The sequence below is a fragment of the Lampetra planeri genome, chromosome 45, assembly GCF_965212315.1.
Source record: "Lampetra planeri chromosome 45, kcLamPlan1.2.h2, whole genome shotgun sequence".
Taxonomy (NCBI): domain Eukaryota; kingdom Metazoa; phylum Chordata; class Hyperoartia; order Petromyzontiformes; family Petromyzontidae; genus Lampetra; species Lampetra planeri.
Window position 1 is genome coordinate 9,025,610 of NC_136151.1, and position 20,655 is coordinate 9,046,264.

Genomic DNA, 20,655 nt, shown 5'->3' on the forward strand with positions numbered 1-20,655 from the left:
GTGAGAAAGTGTAAGAGTGAGTGTGTGAGTGTGTGCGTGAGTGTGTGTGTGAGTGTGAGGTTGTGAGTGTGTGTATGTGAGTGTGTGTAAGTGAGTGTGTGAGTGAGTGTGTAAGTGAGTGTGTGAGTGAGTGTGTGAGTGTGTAAGTGAGTGTGTGAGTGAGTGTGTGAGTGAGTGTGAGGTTGTGAGTGAGTGTGTAAGTGTGTTAGTTAGTGTGTGTGTAAGTGTGTGAGTGTGCAAGTAAGTGTGTGAGTGAGTGTGTAAGTGAGTGAGTGTGTAAGTGAGTGAGTGTGTAAGTGTGTGTGAGTGAGTTAGTGAGTGTAACCGAATGCGTAGCCGGGTGTGGGCTGCGCGGCACCCGAGGGGTGCTGAGCTGTCACCGAACCGGCTCTCCCAGGACGCTGCGAGAATTTGTTGGCTTCAGAATCCGCGGCGGATCGCGCTGCCTGCCTGGCCTGGGGCCACTGCGCCTCACTGGCCACTGAGCCGTCGCTGCTGCTGCTGCATCGAATAATGAGCCGTGGACATCGTGGGAACCCCCTTTGCTCGCATTGGTGACCTTGTAGAAGGAAGCTTTCAAACGCAGTGCCGCGTTTTTATCCGTTAGTAGGTTAAGTGGAGAGTCCAGGCCGTGTGTTCAGTAGAATCCAGGTCGGGTTTTCCCACGAGTCCGACTGGGGTGTAGAGTCCAAGGCATTCGTTATCTGCTGTGAACAACCCGCAGAGCCCAAGAGAGCGTCTCCGGGTTCACGCAGCGTTTAGAGTGCAGCATTTAGATTATTTGGCTGCTATGCTTTACAACATGATGAGCCACTTTGTTGAGCTGTCATTTGTGATGGGCAGGTCGCTTCTGAAAAATAAGCTAAGAGCTCAGTGGGGCATTACACCTGGTAAAATAAAAAATAGTTTAGTTGTATTGGTAAAAAAAATATTGCAATCATGGTGAACGCCGATGGGCATCTGTGTTGCTGCGTGTGCATGCGTGTTGAGTAGCCGTGCGTGTGAATGTGAAACAACGCAGGTGAAGCAAGCGGTGGGTGCGGCTGTGAATGGCCGGCACGGGGATCTGCAGTCTCGGACAAGGTGAGAGTGAGAGACGGTGACATCGCCAGCAGTGGGTGATGGAGGCAGGTAGAGTTGGTGATAGATTCACACTGCTAGCAAAAGGCTCAAGATTCCAGGATCTGTCACGGGAGGCTACACGCAATTTTTTTTATCATTACGCGCTTTCTTTTAACTCACTCTGTTGTCGTTGTTGTATCCTCAAATCTTGTGACTCAATTTTAACCCACTTCCCAATGTGGTATCGACTGCAAACTTGGTATACTTATGTCACACTGATGACAATGCTACGTTCTATCATAAAAAATAAAAAATCTATATTTTTAAACATTATTTTTCATATGTTATGTTTCGGTTTGGGTCTAATTGTCCACAGTCAACTGACATTGGCTGTAATTGGCCACGGTCCTTACGCTATGTCAAGCTTCGGGGTCACTTCCTGGAGTCGTGGAGTTCTGCCAACGATTACTAGTACATTTCATAAAAGCGTGTTTAAAAAAAGTTTTTTTAAATATTACTTATTTTTCTGATGCCACGATGACATTCAAGCAACTTGTCACGTTGGGGTAATTACACGGAGATGGAGTTACAAGACATCATGAGATATCTACAACTATGCCAACTATTTATTTTAATTTTTGCAGGTAAGGCTCACTGAGCTGTGTAGCTATTTTTCAGAAACGACCTGGCCACAGATGATGGCTTATCACGTGGAAATGTATTGCAGCCAACTACTCTAAACGCGTGATGTTGATTGTAAATGTGGAGGGAAAACGGGAGGGCCCGGAGAAAAATTCACGCGACCACGAAGACAGAGAGAGAGACGCAAACTTCAAATATAAAGCAGGCGTCAGGGTCGGGATCAAATCCCACCACCTCCTGTACACCGGGAGAGGGAGATAACATCTTGCCACCAACTTGCTGTAGAAGGATGAGTTCATCTCTCATCGCATGAATGAGCCACCACAGCTGAGCCTCACCGATTTATATTAACAACAGCACTCATTTCTTAAAATGTCAAGGTGTGTACAGTAGCCGTGTTCACCTTGAGGCTGCTGTTTGTGCACCCCGGGGCGTGGGTTCACATTCCAGGCGGTGTCTCGTGATGTCAGTGACGACAATGAAAGCATTTCAAGTATTTTACTTCCTTCTTCACCGTCGCTATAAGAGAGAGGTCCTGGTCCAGCGTCTCTCTGAGCCACACAGCGAGCGATCCCAGCGAAGCCCATGGGTCATGGCGAGCGCGACTCCCAGTGAGAGTGTGGACAGTGAGCTGCGCTGCTCCATCTGCCTGGGCACGTTCGTCTGCCCCTCCACGCTGAGCTGCGGACACTCGTTCTGCCTGCGGTGCCTGGAGGCCGCCTGGGAGACGGCGAGCAGCTTCAGCTGCCCGCAATGCCGAGCGACCTTCCCTGTGCGACCCCAGCTGAGGAGGAACGTGGCCCTCGGCAACCTGGCGGAGCAGCTCAGAGTTGGAGACGGGATGGCCGCGGCCGTCGTCTGTGACCACTGCCAAACCCCTTCAGTGAAGACTTGCGTGAGATGCGAGACATCCTACTGTGCGACACACTTGAAGCCTCACTTGGAGAATCCCAGGTTGAGAGAACACCTCCTGGTGGCTCCCATCGTGAACCTGGAGGAGCGACAGTGCCAGGAGCACAGACAGGAGCTCGTTCTTTACTGTGAACAGGATAACAGCCCGGTCTGCACAGTGTGCACCATCGTTGGGGAACATCGAGGGCATGAGGTTATGACAATAAAAAATGCACAACAGACGAAGCAGGTGAGATATAAATCGCTGCTGTAACTAAATATCCCGCCGTGTGACTGCATCATCCTGTGTGTGTGTGTATTGTTCAGATAGAGAGTGTGTATTTTATCATTTAGATCTGCGTATTATTAGGTACCTCCTAGTGTGTCAACATTGTGACGGTCAATCAAATCACACGGAAGAGGGCAATGTTGATTTGAATGGACAGCAAAGCAGTATGTTCCATGGTTTCGTTAGAAGACCAAGCACTTTGTGACATGGCTGGCAAAGTTGCAAAATACACTTGGCATTATAAGATTCGTACTTGTGAGTAGCAATGATGGGTAAAAAGAAATTTGGACTAACACAAGATACTTCAAACGTGAGACGGTTCAAAAGTGCACTGACCTTGGACTTAGAATAGGCAAATATAAGGCCATTCCAGTGGGAGAGACAGGCCGTCAGGCATAGGTTGATTGTCCATAGGGCAGATTTAGATTTGATTCTGTAGCAATGTTTTGTGTCTAAAATGCCACCCTGCCTCTAACATAGACGCCGTGTGTTTGCATTCCGTGACAGAGCAGTGGATTGTGGTTGAGCGCTGTCACGATGACGCTTGGCCAACTACCAGAGCGTTTAGCCTGCGACGCTTTTATTGGCAGGTGAAATGGGGCAACAGAGTGCGGGTCTAAGGCCACACAGGCAGCAGACTGGGTGGGACTTGACGTGGTCAGAGATTCACGTTCACAGCGCTTAATCCTGCCAGTATCAGGCCCTGCCAGGGGCAATAAAATGGGGACAGCTTAAGTCAAACATCACAATAAAGGATATTCAAGTCAATCATCATCATCATGACTATGGATGTGTTTGTTGTTTCTGTTGTCGTTGTTGCTGCTGGTAATATTCCTCTTATCGTTAGAATGTTAATATGATAGTGTTAATATTGACATTATTGTGTTTCCTGCTACTGACAATGTTATTCTGCATATTCAATTCTGGCTGTCGCCTGATGATGCTGGTTGTAATTAGTAGTGAAGCAAACCGTCATGGTACTCTAATTGTAAATGTTGTGAGTTTACTTTCCAACACACCGGTGGTGCTGAACTAGTAACTAATTGGCACGTTTTGTTAACATGACGAACCTTACTAATTGACTGAGTCGGGTTGTGGCGGGTTTAACGACACATTTGGATTTACACGACCTAACCCAAAAAAGATTTTATGAATAGTATTGGTCGCCAAAGCCGACTTGTTAAATTTAATCTGCATATATGTACTTGTAGCAATATTCCTTAAATTACTATTACCACACACACTGCATTTCTAGAAATGTTTAAACTGTGACATGAGTGTGCGGTTGTTCCTGCTTTGGGGAGCGGTGGTGTAGTGGTTAGCATGCTCCGAACCTGGTCACATGGCTCTCCCATCCCCTGAGTCCTGTCCAACTTGTCCCAACACACGCGAGCAGCAGCCCCATCAGCACCAGAGCTGTCTGCACCCTAACACAGCTCTGGCACTCAGCTTGGTTTCCTGTAAGATTTCGGATTTAAGTTTTGGTATTTACTTCACCGTCATGCAAAGTGTGTTCTGTAGATATCTCGGAGGGTTATGTTTATCGGTTTCGCAAGATTCCATTGTTGAGAAAAACTGGAGAAAACACGAGCGTGGGAGTGGGACTCCTCAATACACCGCGCTGTGATCCAGCCACCTACCTCAGACACGGATGTTGTGCTGCCTCCTGAAGACCACAGCACAATGTGGGAGGTTGGAAGATTCAAAGGGCGATGATTATCGCTGGGCGATCCAGAAAACTGGCCTGCAAGGCTCCGGGTTAAAGACAGGGGCCAGTTGATGGTGATAATGATGGGAGTACCAAACATCGCGTATTTGTCTACCCCGTGTATAGGAGGCGCTCAGACTCGAGAAGACGGGGAGAGAGGAGAAGAAGACTACCGCAGAATCACGGACACAGCAGCTCAAGGGTGAATACAAGCGCGTGCAGGTACAGAGAGACACACAGACACGTGCAGGTAGAGAGAGACACACAGACACGTGCAGGTACAGACAGACACACAGACACGTGCAGGTACAGAGAGGCACACAGACACGTGCAGGTACAGAGAGACACACAGACACGTGCAGGTAGAGAGAGACACACAGACACGTGCAGGTAGAGAGAGACACACAGACACGTGCAGGCACAGAGAGACACACAGACACGTGCAGGTACAGAGAGACACACAGACACGTGCAGGTACAGAGAGACACACAGACACGTGCAGGTACAGAGAGACACACAGACACGTGCAGGTACAGAGAGACACACAGACACGTGCAGGTACAGAGAGACACACAGACACGTGCAGGTACAGAGAGACACACAGACACGTGCAGGTAGAGAGAGACACACAGACACGTGCAGGTACAGACAGACACACAGACACGTGCAGGTACAGAGAGACACACAGACACGTGCAGGTACAGAGAGACACACAGACACGTGCAGGCACAGAGAGACACACAGACACGTGCAGGTACAGAGAGACACACAGACACGTGCAGGTAGAGAGAGACACACAGACACGTGCAGGTACAGACAGACACACAGACACGTGCAGGTACAGAGAGACACACAGACACGTGCAGGTACAGAGAGACACACAGACACGTGCAGGTACAGAGAGACACACAGACACGTGCAGGTACAGAGAGACACACAGACACGTGCAGGTAGAGAGAGACACAGAGACACGTGCAGGTACAGAGAGACACACAGACACGTGCAGGTACAGAGAGACACACAGACACGTGCAGGTAGAGAGAGACACAGAGACACGTGCAGGTAGAGAGAGACACACAGACACGTGCAGGCACAGAGAGACACACAGACACGTGCAGGTACAGAGAGACACACAGACACGTGCAGGTACAGAGAGACACAGAGACACGTGCAGATACAGAGAGACACACAGACACGTGCAGGTACAGAGAGACACACAGACACGTGCAGGTACAGAGAGACACACAGACACGTGCAGGTAGAGAGAGACACACAGACACGTGCAGGTAGAGAGAGACACACAGACACATGCAGGCACAGAGAGACACACAGACACGTGCAGGTACAGACAGACACACAGACACGTGCAGGTACAGACAGACACACATACACGTGCAGGTACAGACAGACACACAGACACGTGCAGGTACAGAGAGACACACAGACACGTGCAGGTATAGAGAGACACACAGACACGTGCAGGTACAGAGAGACACACAGACACGTGCAGGCACAGAGAGACACACAGACACGTGCAGGTACAGACAGACACACAGACACGTGCAGGTACAGACAGACACACAGACACGTGCAGGTACAGAGAGACACACAGACACGTGCAGGTACAGACAGACACACATACACGTGCAGGTATAGAGAGACACACAGACACGTGCAGGTACAGAGAGACACACAGACACGTGCAGGCACAGAGAGACACACAGACACGTACAGGTACAGACAGACACACAGACACGTGCAGGTACAGAGAGACACACAGACACGTGCAGGTACAGAGAGACACACAGACACGTGCAGATACAGAGAGACACACAAACACGTGCAGGTACAGAGAGACACACAGACACGTGCAGGTACAGAGAGAAACACACAGACACGTGCAGGTACAGAGAGATGCACAGACACGTGCAGGTATAGACAAACACGCAAACAATACGGGTACTTAGACTTTGGCATGAGAGTGTCCATGAATACGCTTACTAAATCTCCTCCTTTCATGCATTTCATTACTCGACCTTCTCAAAAATTAAGTCACCCGCCTCTTTGTACGTGGCCGTATCGAAGTCCTTCATGAAGTCACATCGCAATGTGTCGTGTTGCGTTTCAACAGCGTGTCATCATATATCTGCGTAGGAGTCTCTTCGTGGGACCAAGGCGCGGATCAGCCGAGAGTTTGAGCGCCGGTGGGAGCAGCTGAAGGAGGAGGAGAGGGAGGCGCTGGAGCGCGCGGACGAGGAGGGCCGCTCCGCGCTGTCCCGCATCCAGGCGGACATCGCTCGCTACGAGAGCAGAGCACGTGGCCTCGAGCAGGAGATCAACCAGCTGCTCGCCGCCCTCGCCGTGCAGGACCCGCTCTCCTTCCTGCAGGTGGCACCACCTCCATTCACTCGCCGTGGTGGTTAGGAGATGTTAACTACCTCGCCTGGTATGAAGGAGGTCGTGGGTTCGATAACAACCCTGACGTCTGCTGTATATTCGGAGTTTGCATCTCTCTCTCTCATCGTGCATGCGTGGATTTTTTCCCGGTTCTCCGGTTTTTCCCTCCACATTTAGAATCAACATCACGCGTTTAGAGTATTTTGCTGCTATAAATTTACACGTGATGAGCCACTTTCTTGAGTTATTATTTGTGGCAAGGTTACTTCTGAAGCAAAGCTATATAGCTCAATGGGCCTTACCTGGTAAGGTATAAAAACTATGTTTATATTTTATACTCACAGCCTTGGTTCATCAGAGGGTTTATCTACAACCAGCAGAGGCGCACCGCTCTGTGAGACGTTGACAATGTTGGAAATGTTATTTCAGTGTTTTTCGACCTGGGCGCAAGCGGCGGTGTCCAGAAATAGACGCGCGTTTGCTTCCGTGTGACATTCAGACCTGGACTTGTCCAGTACATCGCCATTTACCTCGCCTGCTATGCAGAAGGTCGTGTGTTTGACCCCGACCCTGACGATACCTGCTGCAAATTTAGACTTTGCATTTTTTTCACTCTCTTTCTCCCCATGGTCCCATAGATTTTTCTCCGGCTCCTCTGATTTTTCTTCCACATTTATAATGAACATCACACTTTCAGAGTATTAGGCAGCCACTATAAATTCCCACTTGATAAGCCACTTCGTTGAGCTGTCATTTGTGATCGCCAAGTTGCGTATGAAAAAGAGCGACATAGTTCAGTGGCCCTTACCTGATAAAATGTTAAAAAGTTAAGTTTATTGAGAGTTCAATACATGAGTTGTTGCGCATTATTAAACCATTCGTGTAGGTGCTGGACAAGACCTGTTTAAAGTGGTTTTGTCATATTTAGACGTCAGTCCGTGTCCAGTTAAACGAACCCTGTTTTTCACCATTATCAGTGAGCAGGTATTTGTTAATTCCCTGATGTCGCACTCCGCTGTAAACAGCAGGTGACTGCGTGGAGGTGGGGCATCTGTGTAGGATGTCAATGTTAATGTGAAATGCGGGTTTGTGTTTTCCAGGATCCCCTGCATGAGAGTCTCAGGTCAGTACCAACCCAGACTCAAACTCGAGCTCTGTCTGCCACCTGGTGGACAAATCAGCAAACAGTCGTGATGTGATTCCTAATTAACCCAATTGTATGCAGTTATATCCCATATGGTCAATTGTATCCCGTACGGGCAGTCTTCGGGTTACACACGTAATTTGTTCCTGAGACTCGTTCGTAAGTCGAACGGTTCGTAAGTCGAAAACAATAATGCACCGTATTTAAATGTCGACACCGTTATAAAATGTGTTACGGTTCAACAAAGAGGGAAGCATTGTTAAACTCATAATTAAGAAGGAATGTTATACATTTGCATCTAATACTGAAAAATGTACTGTATAGTAAATTAAACATGAAATAAATTAACATAAATAAAAAACTAACTTCATTTTCACTTACATTTATGCTAGCTTGTAGTCTGAAGGGGGGCAATGAGTCACAACAACAAACGGGCACGCATGCACACACAAAGACAAAGACACCCCAACGACAACAATCCCCCGTATAGCCTTAGGCTGTTTAGGTACTCTTAGGTTTTTTTCGGTAAAGTCACGAAGGTAAAAAATAAAATTAAAATTAATAAAAGTAATAATGAAAATAAAATAATAAATCACGACGTTTCGGAGGCAACACAAGTCTCCGTCATCAGGTGGGACCGTCACAGCTACTGTATCAAGTGAGGCTGTTTAGGGCAAATTCTCTCAGCGATCAGCGCCTTAGCTGGCCGCTACTGTGGCACACGAGGGGGTGGGTGGCCAGCGTCACGGCCCGCTGCTTTTGTCTCCCCGGTGGCGATGTTTACGCACCACACCAGCTCCTGGTGTTGGCCGTGAGCAAGAATCGAATCGGTCGCCATTTTCGTAGCGCAGCACACTCACCGCTACGCTACCGCTCCCCACACCAATACTAATACCCGCCATTCACCACTAAGTGACGGTGACGTTACCACGGCGCCTGTGCCAGGCCAAGTGCACTTTGAGGCCACGTGAATTGTCGAAGGGCTCGCTTACAGGAGGTCTCGGGACAGACCCAGGTGCCATGGGTTGGCTGACAGAGATGACTGGTAGATGTGTAGTGGTGGTGTTGACGCGCGCCGACTGTGACAGTGATGGATCACGGGGCGGCACGGGGTGCGGGGTTGGGCACGCGTTGTGGGCGTGGTATGGACGCGCGCGCCGGGAGTGACGGATGACGGGGCGGCGCGGCGTGGGTGGTGAGGCACGCTGAGATGTGGGAAAACAGGATCGTAGCCAGCGCCCAGTGATTGGTCAAATAGGATGGGTGCTCTCAGCGACGTCCGCAGGTGGGGTATAAAGGGGGACGCGCGAGAGCACTCGGGGTTGTTAACCAGTTGAAGATCGAAGACGGAGTTGAAGACATAGTGCCCCGAGACCCCTAGTCCCGCTGTCCTTGTAGGGACCGGGGCCCTGTGTGGCTCGGAGGCGAGACTGTGGGACCCGTGGTTCGACGCCCACGTGGGTCGGGACTGGGGGACCCACAGTCGAGACGGACACCCCGGCAGGGTGTGTCCCGAGTAGCTCAGTGGGCGTTAGTCGCCAGAGTAGCTCAGTGGGCGTTAGTCGCCAGAGTAGCTAAGTGGGTGTTGGTCACCCGAGTAGATCAGTGGGTGTTTGTCACCCGAGTAGCTCAGTGGGCGTTAGTCGCCAGAGTAGCTAAGTGGGTGTTGGTCACCCGAATAGCTCAGTGGGTGTTTGTCACCCGAGTAGCTCAGTGGGCGTTAGTCGCCAGAGTAGCTCAGTGGGCGTTAGTCGCCAGAGTAGCTAAGTGGGTGTTGGTCACCCGAGTAACTCAGTGGGTGTTAGTCACCCGAGTAGCTAAGTGGGTGTTAGTCACCCGAGTAACCAAGTGGGTGTTAGTCACCCAAGATACTACAGTGGGTGTTAGTCGCCTGTGAACCGAAGTTGGTGGAATAAAGAGTGTGCTACCCGTGAAGTCGTCTCCCGCCGAGTTACTACATTACAACTGGCGTCAGAAGTAAACCTGTCTTCAAGAAGAATGGATACTAGGAAGACTACCCGTACCCACGAGCGAGATCTGGAAGACGACGGCGTACCGGAGACACCAACCTCGGGAGGAGAGGACGAGGAGTTGCCGCCGATGCAGCACTTCGCGGCGATGGCCGACGCTCAGCTCGCCTCCGACACCAGCCTACAGGACGCGCACTCCCGCCTGGCGGAGTTGCTGCTCGCCGCCGCTGCAGTTTTGGCGGAGATCTCCATTCCAGCGGGCGGAGGGACGGCTGCGGGGTTGGAGGAGGCGGCGCGGCTGGAGGGTTCCCGCCAGAAGGCGCTTCGCGCCAAAAGTTTTGAGGTTGGCGCCGTTTTTGAGGGACCGCCATTGTTTGGCGGGAAGCGGGGACACCACGTGGCCGGAGATCTCCACTCAGCGCGGCCCGCGTCATCGGCGCGCGCCGGAGCTCTCCAGGGTGTGACTGCAGACAGAGCCGACATTTTGTACAACCACAGTGGCGCGGGGGAAAATCGTTCCGACGACGACGACCGAGTCCTCCAGCAACGATTGCCCGCGCTGTCGGCGTTCAAGGCAGACGAAGGCGACTGGGGAGCCTTCCACCGAAGGTTCCTCGCACATCAAGAAATGTCGGGGTGGTCCGACACCACGGCCCTGCGTGCTCTGCCAGCGATGCTCGACGACGACGCGCTTGCAGCCTTCACATCGGCCCCAAGGTCGTCTCGCTCAACGCTCCAGGCCGCGCTACACCTGATGGCTAGGGTGTTCGGCCCGCCCTCGACCTGCCGCCACCAATTCTACGATCGGCGGAAGGTGGTTGGGGAAACAACGCTCGCCTATCGCACGGCGCTGCTCGCCTTGGCGGACGCAGCTTTTCCCCGCATGGACAAGGAGGGGAAGGACGCCATGGTGACGGAGCAGCTGCTGGCGTTGGCCCACGAGTTGGGAGTCCCCATCAATGTGGCAGACGAAATGGATATCTGCTCCCTGGCGATCGCCACGAGTATTCACGCGTACGAGGTCCTCAAGCGCAAGCCGACGGTCGTCTGCAAATTGGCGGAGAATGCGGCACTGGCCGCCACGATCGCCGAGCCTCAGCCAGCTGCGGATCGGGAGCAGGCCTTCGCTGTATCGCGTCGGGGGGAGTGGAGAACGGGAGGTCGTTCACCCACACGTTCATCCCGCAAGCTGGAGCAACTGAAACCTACGACGTCTCTCGTCGTCTGCTACAACTGCGGCCTTCGGGGTCACGTCGCAGCCGGGTGCCGGGCCCCGCGTCAGCGCGCCACGGGACCACGTCGGGACGACGACCAGGCCCACAAGTCATCCCAACTAAACCCGGTGTCTCGGGCCTGACGGCTGCTGACCGTCGGGAACCGGAACCCCGCGGCACGCGCGGGTCCCCGATGCCTGGCCCGTGCCTTCCTGAACTGCCGGCACCGCCGGACGGTCAACCGCGTCTGGTGCCGTACGACGGACCGGCAAGGCGGACTCGGGCTAGGGCACAACACTTTCATGAAGACATTTTTCAACACCGAGCTCGCCCGGTGTTCCCCCTCTGCCGGGGTAATGTCCCGTTCTAGGGACGCTCGGAAAGAATGGGACGCTGCACGAGTCGGAAGAGAAGAAAAAAAAATGGAAAAAAAAATAAAAAAAAATTATTTTTCTTTTCTGCATACACATTTGGTATTGTCACTCGCCGGATTGTATATATTGTTCTGTTGTTGTGTAGTGGCATTGGTTGATGGTTGCGGATGGCAGTGTTCGCGTTGTGTTGTGTTGTTACGTTGGTTGTTGTTCTTGTTGTTGTGTTACGGGGCACACTGGGGGGAGGGGGTGTTGTATATTTTATAGCAGCCGGGTCGGCTGCGAGCTATGTGGTAGGGGGTGATGTAGTGGTGGTGTTGACGCGCGCCGACTGTGACAGTGATGGATCACGGGGCGGCACGGGGTGCGGGGTTGGGCACGCGTTGTGGGCGTGGTATGGACGCGCGCGCCGGGAGTGACGGATGACGGGGCGGCACGGCGTGGGTGGTGAGGCACGCTGAGATGTGGGAAAACAGGATCGTAGCCAGCGCCCAGTGATTGGTCAAATAGGATGGGTGCTCTCAGCGACGTCCGCAGGTGGGGTATAAAGGGGGACGCGCGAGAGCACTCGGGGTTGTTAACCAGTTGAAGATCGAAGACGGAGTTGAAGACATAGTGCCCCGAGACCCCTAGTCCCGCTGTCCTTGTAGGGACCGGGGCCCTGTGTGGCTCGGAGGCGAGACTGTGGGACCCGTGGTTCGACGCCCACGTGGGTCGGGACTGGGGGACCCACAGTCGAGACGGACACCCCGGCAGGGTGTGTCCCGAGTAGCTCAGTGGGCGTTAGTCGCCAGAGTAGCTCAGTGGGCGTTAGTCGCCAGAGTAGCTAAGTGGGTGTTGGTCACCCGAGTAGCTCAGTGGGTGTTTGTCACCCGAGTAGCTCAGTGGGCGTTAGTCGCCAGAGTAGCTCAGTGGGCGTTAGTCGCCAGAGTAGCTAAGTGGGTGTTGGTCACCCGAGTAACTCAGTGGGTGTTAGTCACCCGAGTAGCTAAGTGGGTGTTAGTCACCCGAGTAACCAAGTGGGTGTTAGTCACCCGAGTAGCTAAGTGGGTGTTAGTCACCCGGGTAACCAAGTGGGTGTTAGTCACCCGAGTAACCAAGTGGGTGTTAGTCACCCGAGATACTACAGTGGGTGTTAGTCGCCTGTGAACCGAAGTTGGTGGACTAAAGAGTGTGCTACCCGTGAAGTCGTCTCCCGCCGAGTTACTACATTACAGATGCACCAGCTGTACCCCCACACTTTCACACACACAATGTCCGTACACACGCAAACACTCCCAGCACGAGGCCGACTCATTACACCTGGCATAGGATCGCTTCATTGAACAAAATAGTTCTGCAGTTCAGTTTGCAACTGCGAGTTTGCATTTTAAGTCAAAGTTATTTTTTTATTTCATGGGAGCTGGTTTGTAAGTACGGGCGTTCACAAGTCGAGTGCTGCCTGTTTTGTCCATTTGTAGAGAGACATGAACCTTCATTAGACTCTGTGTGTCTCGTGCTGTGTGTAGAAAGACATGGACCCTCATTAGACTCTGCGTGTCTCAAGCTGTGTGTGTAGAGAGACATGGACCCTCATTAGACTCTGTATGTGCCCCGTGCTATGAGTGCAGAAGGAGCTCCGTCTCTCAGGAGACTCATGATGACCCAGCCCCTGTCTCCAGCAGCCTGAACCTCGCAAAAGTCATCTCAGGGGGAGGCGTCAGAACGAATCTTTTGGCTGCTGTGTGTAAGTCTCTCTGCTTCACTCACAGCTGCAGCCCCATTCGCTACAAACACAAGATCAGCACCACGAGGCGGCGGGCCTGTGTCGTGTGTTTAAGCCAGGCGAGAGTGCACAGGCACTTGCCAACTTGGGAGGGGGAGACGTGAGGTGGATTCAGCAATAAACGCGGTCACCGAGGTGATAACAAAGAGAGCCTCCATGTACCAAGAGGTGCTTCACGCAGCGGGCAAAGTGTTCCTTGAGAACAGCACGGTGGCCGTCTAAGCCAGGGGTCGGTAGCCAAAATGACAATAAGAAAATTTTGTTTGATTCCAGTATATAAAAAAGACAATTCTATGTTTCAAAAGCCACCACAATGCAAGAGGTGAACAAGAGACGGTGGTGACCTTGATAAATAACATCACAAAGCGGTCCCTTAAGGAGAGTCGCAGGTTACAGACCCCTGGTCTAGGGAGATCAATCACCGTGCAGAGTCTTTGCGTTGAATGTCGACACCGATGACCGTAGGGCACTCTCAGGCAGGCACCCATTCTGTTACGCGGGGTGGAGTGGAGAGCGGAGGAGGGTGACGGTGCTGGCGGCCGAGTTGGACTCAGGGATGATGTGAGCCGAACACGTTGTGCCCAGCAGGTGTTCTAAACAAGGTACTGTTATATGAATAGATTTTACCCTTTCTGACAGTTAAACAGTTGTGTTAAGATGTTAAAACACCAAACTGAAATCGTTTGCAAGGAATCATGTGTGCATTAACCACGTACACTTGTGGTGAACATGCAAACAAAAAAAACTATTCTTATATTTTGATACTGGCAAGGGAGGTCCCATGATGTAGCTGCTGTCCCCGAGCTCTCAATGTCCTGATAGTGGCATTGCCCTTGTGCTGTTCGCCTTTTGGGCGTTGTCCTCTGGTCTAACACCGTTTTAGACGAGGCTCTAAAGAAAGCTGTCTCTGGTGTGGACCAATCAGTTTCAAAGACAATGCATCATATACTACCAGAGCATTTTTTGGTTTGCATGTTCACCACAAATGTAGTAAATGCAGACATGATTCCTTGCAAAAGGTTTCAGTTTGGTGTTTTAACATCTTAACACAACTGTTGGATTGCCAGAAAGGGTGAAACCTAATCTTATACTTTGATACTGGCAAGGGAGGTCCCATGAAGGTAGAGCGATTATTGTCGGGGTACAACTCTCACAGAGCAGAGTGTGTAGGAGTCAGAGAGGACTGGGATTAAACAACTGAGATACAATGAAGGGCGGGGTGGAGACTGAATGCACTAGAATATTCATCACCCAGGCAGCCTTCACAGCCAGTAATTATTATCATCTTGACGACTTCAAGACGTGCATAAATTATCCATTGCAACTCTAAATGGGCTATTTATTGCTAGATGCTGGACCACAATTCTTAAAATGATGCCCAGAGCTTAGAGAGGTGGGCGCCACGGTGACGAGATGTTCACTACCTCGCCTGACATACAGGAGGTCGTGGGTTCGATTCCAACCCTACCAATCCCTGCTGTATGTTCGGAGTCTGCATCTCTCTCTCTCTCCTCGTGGTGGTGGCGTGAGTTTTTCTATGGGTCATCCGGTTTTTCCCTCTACATTTAGAATCAACATCACACATTTAGAGCATGATAAGCCATTTCGTTGAGCTGTCATTTGTGGCCAGGACATTGAGAAAAAATGAACAACTAAATAGCTTAGTGGGCCTTACCTGGTAAAATAAAAATATTTAAAAGTTTTTATAAAATTAATTTATAAAAGAATGCTCAGAGACCCACACTGCAGCAGAGCTGTAAGGAGCAGTAGGAGTGACTAGACTCCGTGTAGTCACACACCAAGATGATGAAGTGCACGCTCCAATACAAGCACTGTTGTTAACACCACGGTGGCGATGTAGATGTTAACTACCTCGCCTGGTACACAGAATGTCGTCGGCTCAATCCCCACCCTAACGCCTGCTGTCTGTTTGAAGTCTGCATGTTCTCTCCGTGGTTGAGTGGATATTTCTCCTGGTCCACGAGGGTTTCTGTCCACATTTAGAAAAATGTGTTTAGAGTTAGTAATTGTGTACGTGTACTAGTAATGTATGTGTACACAAATTCGAATGAATGCTAATATGTGTACACCACTAATAACAAATGTTAGTATGTGTACACAGATACTGAAGAATATTAGTATTTCTACACTAATACTAACTAATATTAGTTTGTGCACACTAATACTAACTAATATTAGTATATATACACTAATACTAACGAATATTAGTATGTGCACACTAATACTAACTAATATTAGTATGTGTACAATAACACTAACGAATATTAGTGTGTGTACACTAATACTAACGAATATTAGTAAGTGTACACTAATACTAATGAATATTATTATGTGTACACTAATACTAACTAATATTATTATGTGTACACTAATACTAACTAATATTAGTAAGTGTACACTAATACTAACTAATATTAGTATGTGTACACTGATACTAACGAATATTAGTATGTGTACACTAATACTAACTAATATTAGTTTGTGTACACTAATACTAACGAATACTAGTATATGTACACTGATACTAACGAATATTAGTATGTGTACACTGATACTAACGAATATTAGTGTGTGTACACTAATCCTAACGAATATTAGTATGTGTACACTAATACTAACTAAAATCAGTATGTGTACACTAATACTAACTAATATTAGTATGTGTACACGAATACTAACTAATACAAGTATATGTACACTAATAATAACGAATATTTGTATGTGTACACTAATAATAACGAATATTAGTAAGTGTACACTAATACTAACTAATATTAGTGTGTGTACACTAATACTAACGAATATTAGTGTGTGTACACTAATACTAACGTATATTAGTGTGTGTACACTAATACTAACGAATATTAGTGTGTGTACACTATTACTAACTAACATTAGTATGTGTACACTATTACTATCGAAAATTAATTTGTGTACACTAAAACTAACGAATATTAGTAAGTGTACACTAATAATAACGAATATTAGTATGTGTACACTAATACTAATGAATATTAGTGTGTGTACACTAATACTAACGAATCTTAGTATGTGTACACTAACACTAACGAACATTAGTATGTGTACACTAATACTAATGAATATTAGTGTGTGTACACTAATACTAACGAATCTTAGTATGTGTACACTAATACTAACGAATATTAGTATGTGTACACTAATATTAACGAATATTAGTAAGTGTACTCTAATACTAACGAATATTAGTGTGTGTACACTAATACTAACGAATATTAGTATGTGTACACTAATATTAACGAATATTAGTAAGTGTACTCTAATACTAACGAATATTAGTGTGTGTACACTAATACTAACTAATATTAGTATGTGTACACTAATACTAACGAATATTAGTAAGTGTACACTAATACTAACGAATATTAGTAAGTGTACACTAATACTAACGAATATTAGTATATGTACACTAATACTATCGAATATTAGTGTGTGTACACTAATACTAACTAATATTAGTATGTGTACACTAACACTAACTAATATTAGTGTGTGTACACTAACACTAACTAATATTAGTGTGTGTACACTAACACTAACTAATATTAGTGTGTGTACACTAACACTAACTAATATTAGTGTGTGTACACTAATACTAACTAATATTAGTGTGTGTACACTAATATCAGCTAATATTAGTGTGTGTACACTAATACTAACTAATATTAGTGTGTGTACACTAACACTAACTAATATTAGTGTGTGTACACTAACACTAACTAATATTAGTGTGTGTACACTAACACTAACTAATATTAGTGTGTGTACACTAACACTAACTAATATTAGTGTGTGTACACTAATACTAACTAATATTAGTATGTGTACACTAACACTAACTAATATTAGTTTGTGTACACTAACACTAACGAATATTAGTTTGTGTACACTAACACTAACTAATATTAGTGTGTGTACACTAACACTAACTAATATTAGTGTGTGTACACTAACACTAACTAATATTAGTGTGTGTACACTAACACTAACTAATATTAGTATGTGTACACTAACACTAACTAATATTAGTTTGTGTACACTAATACTAACTAATATTAGTTTGTGTACACTAATACTAACTAATATTAGTTTGTGTACACTAACACTAACTAATATTAGTTTGTGTACACTAACACTAACTAATATTAGTTTGTGTACACTAATACTAACTAATATTAGTTTGTGTACACTAACACTAACTAATATTAGTTTGTGTACACTAACACTAACTAATATTAGTTTGTGTACACTAATACTAACTAATATTAGTTTGTGTACACTAATACTAACGAATATTAGTATGTGTACACTAATACTAACTAATATTAGTATGTGTACACTAATACTAACGAATATTAGTGTGTGTACACTAACACTAACTAATATTAGTATGTGTACACTAATACTAACTAATATTAGTTTGTGTACACTAATACTAACGAATTTTAGTGTGTGTACACTAATACTAACGAATATTAGTGTGTGTACACTAATACTAACTAATATTAGTGTGTGTACACTAATACTAACGAATTTTAGTGTGCGTACACTAATACTAACGAATATTAGTGTGTGTACACTAATACTAACTAATATTAGTGTGTGTACACTAATACTAACGAATATTAGTGTGTGTACACTAATACTAACGAATATTAGTGTGTGTACACTAATACTAACGAATATTAGTTTGTGTACACTAATACTAACGAATATTAGTGTGTGTACACTAACACTAACGAATATTAGTGTGTGTACACTAATACTAACGAATATTAGTGTGTGTACACTAACACTAACGAATATTAGTGTGTGTACACTAATACTAACGAATATTAGTGTGTGTACACTAATACTAACGAATATTAGTTTGTGTACACTAATACTAACGAATTTTAGTGTGTGTACACTAATACTAACGAATATTAGTTTGTGTACACTAATACTAACGAATATTAGTGTGTGTACACTAACACTAACGAATATTAGTGTGTGTACACTAATACTAACGAATATTAGTGTGTGTACACTAACACTAACGAATATTAGTGTGTGTACACTAATACTAACGAATATTAGTGTGTGTACACTAATACTAACGAATATTAGTTTGTGTACACTAATACTAACGAATATTAGTGTGTGTACACTAACACTAACGAATATTAGTGTGTGTACACTAATACTAACGAATATTAGTGTGTGTACACTAATACTAACGAATATTAGTTTGTGTACACTAATACTAACGAATATTAGTTTGTGTACACTAATACTAACGAATATTAGTGTGTGTACACTAACACTAACGAATATTAGTGTGTGTACACTAATACTAACGAATATTAGTGTGTGTACACTAACACTAACGAATATTAGTGTGTGTACACTAATACTAACGAATATTAGTGTGTGTACACTAATACTAACGAATATTAGTGTGTGTACACTAATACTAACGAATATTAGTGTGTGTACACTAATACTAACGAATATTAGTATGTGTACACTAATACTAACGAATATTAGTGTGTGTACACTAACACTAACGAATATTAGTGTGTGTACACTCATACTAACGAATATTAGTGTGTGTACACTAACACTAACTAATATTAGTATGTGTACACTAATGCTCACCACAGATGGACGCTCACCGACTCTGGACACAAACTCAGCCCACGACCGCCTCCAGATTTCCTCGGATCTCAGGACGGCGACGTGGAGAGGTGTCCCCCAGGGTCGCCCCCATCACCCACACCGCTTTGAGTACTGGGACCAAGCCCTGTGCTCTGAGAGCTTCTCGTCGGGTCAGCACTACTGGGAGGTGGACGTGGGGAGCGCGAGGGGGGTGTCGGGTTGGAGTCGCGTACGGGACGATCCCACGGAGAGGGTTTGGTGCTGAGTGCCTCCTGGGAGGGAGCGACGTCTCCTGGTGTCTACGGAAACGTGGCGACAGCTTCTCAGTGCTGCATGGCGGGGTAGTGACGTCACTGTCGGTGCCGCAGCCTCCGCGGAGAGTCGGGGTCCACCTGGACTGGGACGCGGGGCTGCTGTCGTTTTACAGCGCCGACTCCATGGCGCTGTTGCACTCGTTTAATAAAACTTTCACTCAGCCTCTACACCCTGGGCTGTTGGTGGAGTGGGTGTTGGGTGGTAAAGTTGTTGACTCAGTGAGGATTGTAGATCTGAGTGGCGCGTCCTGAGAGAGGTGAACGTGAACAGCGCAGAGGGCAGACGCCACCACGACGCGCGGCGCTCGCCACCCTCGTCACCGCCACGCGCAGCGCCACGCCCGTGACTGGCTGGTGGCTGTCGGTGGCTCGGGGCTGCGTGGCTCTCCATCACAACGGGGGGCTGAGCGTAAACAATTCTCACAATCTTCATAGGGGGGGGGGGTGATAAAATAAGTACCACACTGTGTGTGTGTGAAGCCAACTTGGGTGTATTCACTGTCAGAGGAGTGTGGCTGTGGTGTAGGGGTGCAGTGATTAGCAATGGTGAACTGGGATGTGTTTATACACTGGTGGTGTCATGGGTTGTGGGAGAGACACAACAACAATAATATTATATTCTTTATGTTCTTTCTGTAAAGTCACGTAGATACAAAAAGAAAAATACGTAACATTTAATAATAAACATTAAATAAAAATGTGAAACCAAAAATTCATGACGTTTTGATCGCAACACACGCGGCCGTCATCAGTCAAGAAAAGTTTTACGTCAAAACAATATTATTGATTTTAAAAAGTATAAATGTCCGCGTACGACAGAGGCATTGTAACGCTTGTATCGTGGATTCTACAATAAAAATACAGAACACAACAACAACAATGTAGTTGTGTACAGAGTCATTCGTGCTCATTGAATCCCGTAACGCCGTTCATTAATTAAACACGACGACCAAATCCTCCACACAGCCACTGCCAAGCAAATTAAATCTACAAATTAATAAACAAATAAAGAGACGGCGCCAAACACAAAAGGCGCCAACAATGTCCGAGCTGTTCAAGTTGTCTGCTGCTGCTGTGTAATGTGCGTGGTGACGTCACCACGCACGCTCCTCCAACGCGGTGACGTCACCATGCACGTTCCCCCAACGCGGTGACGTCATCACGCACGCTGCCCCAACGCGGTGA

The 20,655-nt window shown here is 47.3% G+C and overlaps 1 protein-coding gene across 1 annotated transcript; it reads left to right on the plus strand.

Moving 5' to 3' along the window:
• The first annotated feature begins 993 nt into the window (after positions 1 to 993).
• Positions 994 to 20,350, plus strand: LOC144733110 (E3 ubiquitin-protein ligase TRIM58-like). The gene is given in 7 exon segments (XM_078614870.1): positions 994 to 2,845; positions 4,719 to 4,814; positions 6,747 to 6,980; positions 8,090 to 8,112; positions 13,302 to 13,417; positions 19,162 to 19,361; positions 19,363 to 20,350. Coding segments are annotated over 7 exon segments (1,707 nt in total). The 5' UTR covers positions 994 to 2,167; the 3' UTR covers positions 19,723 to 20,350.
• Positions 20,351 to 20,655: the final 305 nt, after the last annotated feature.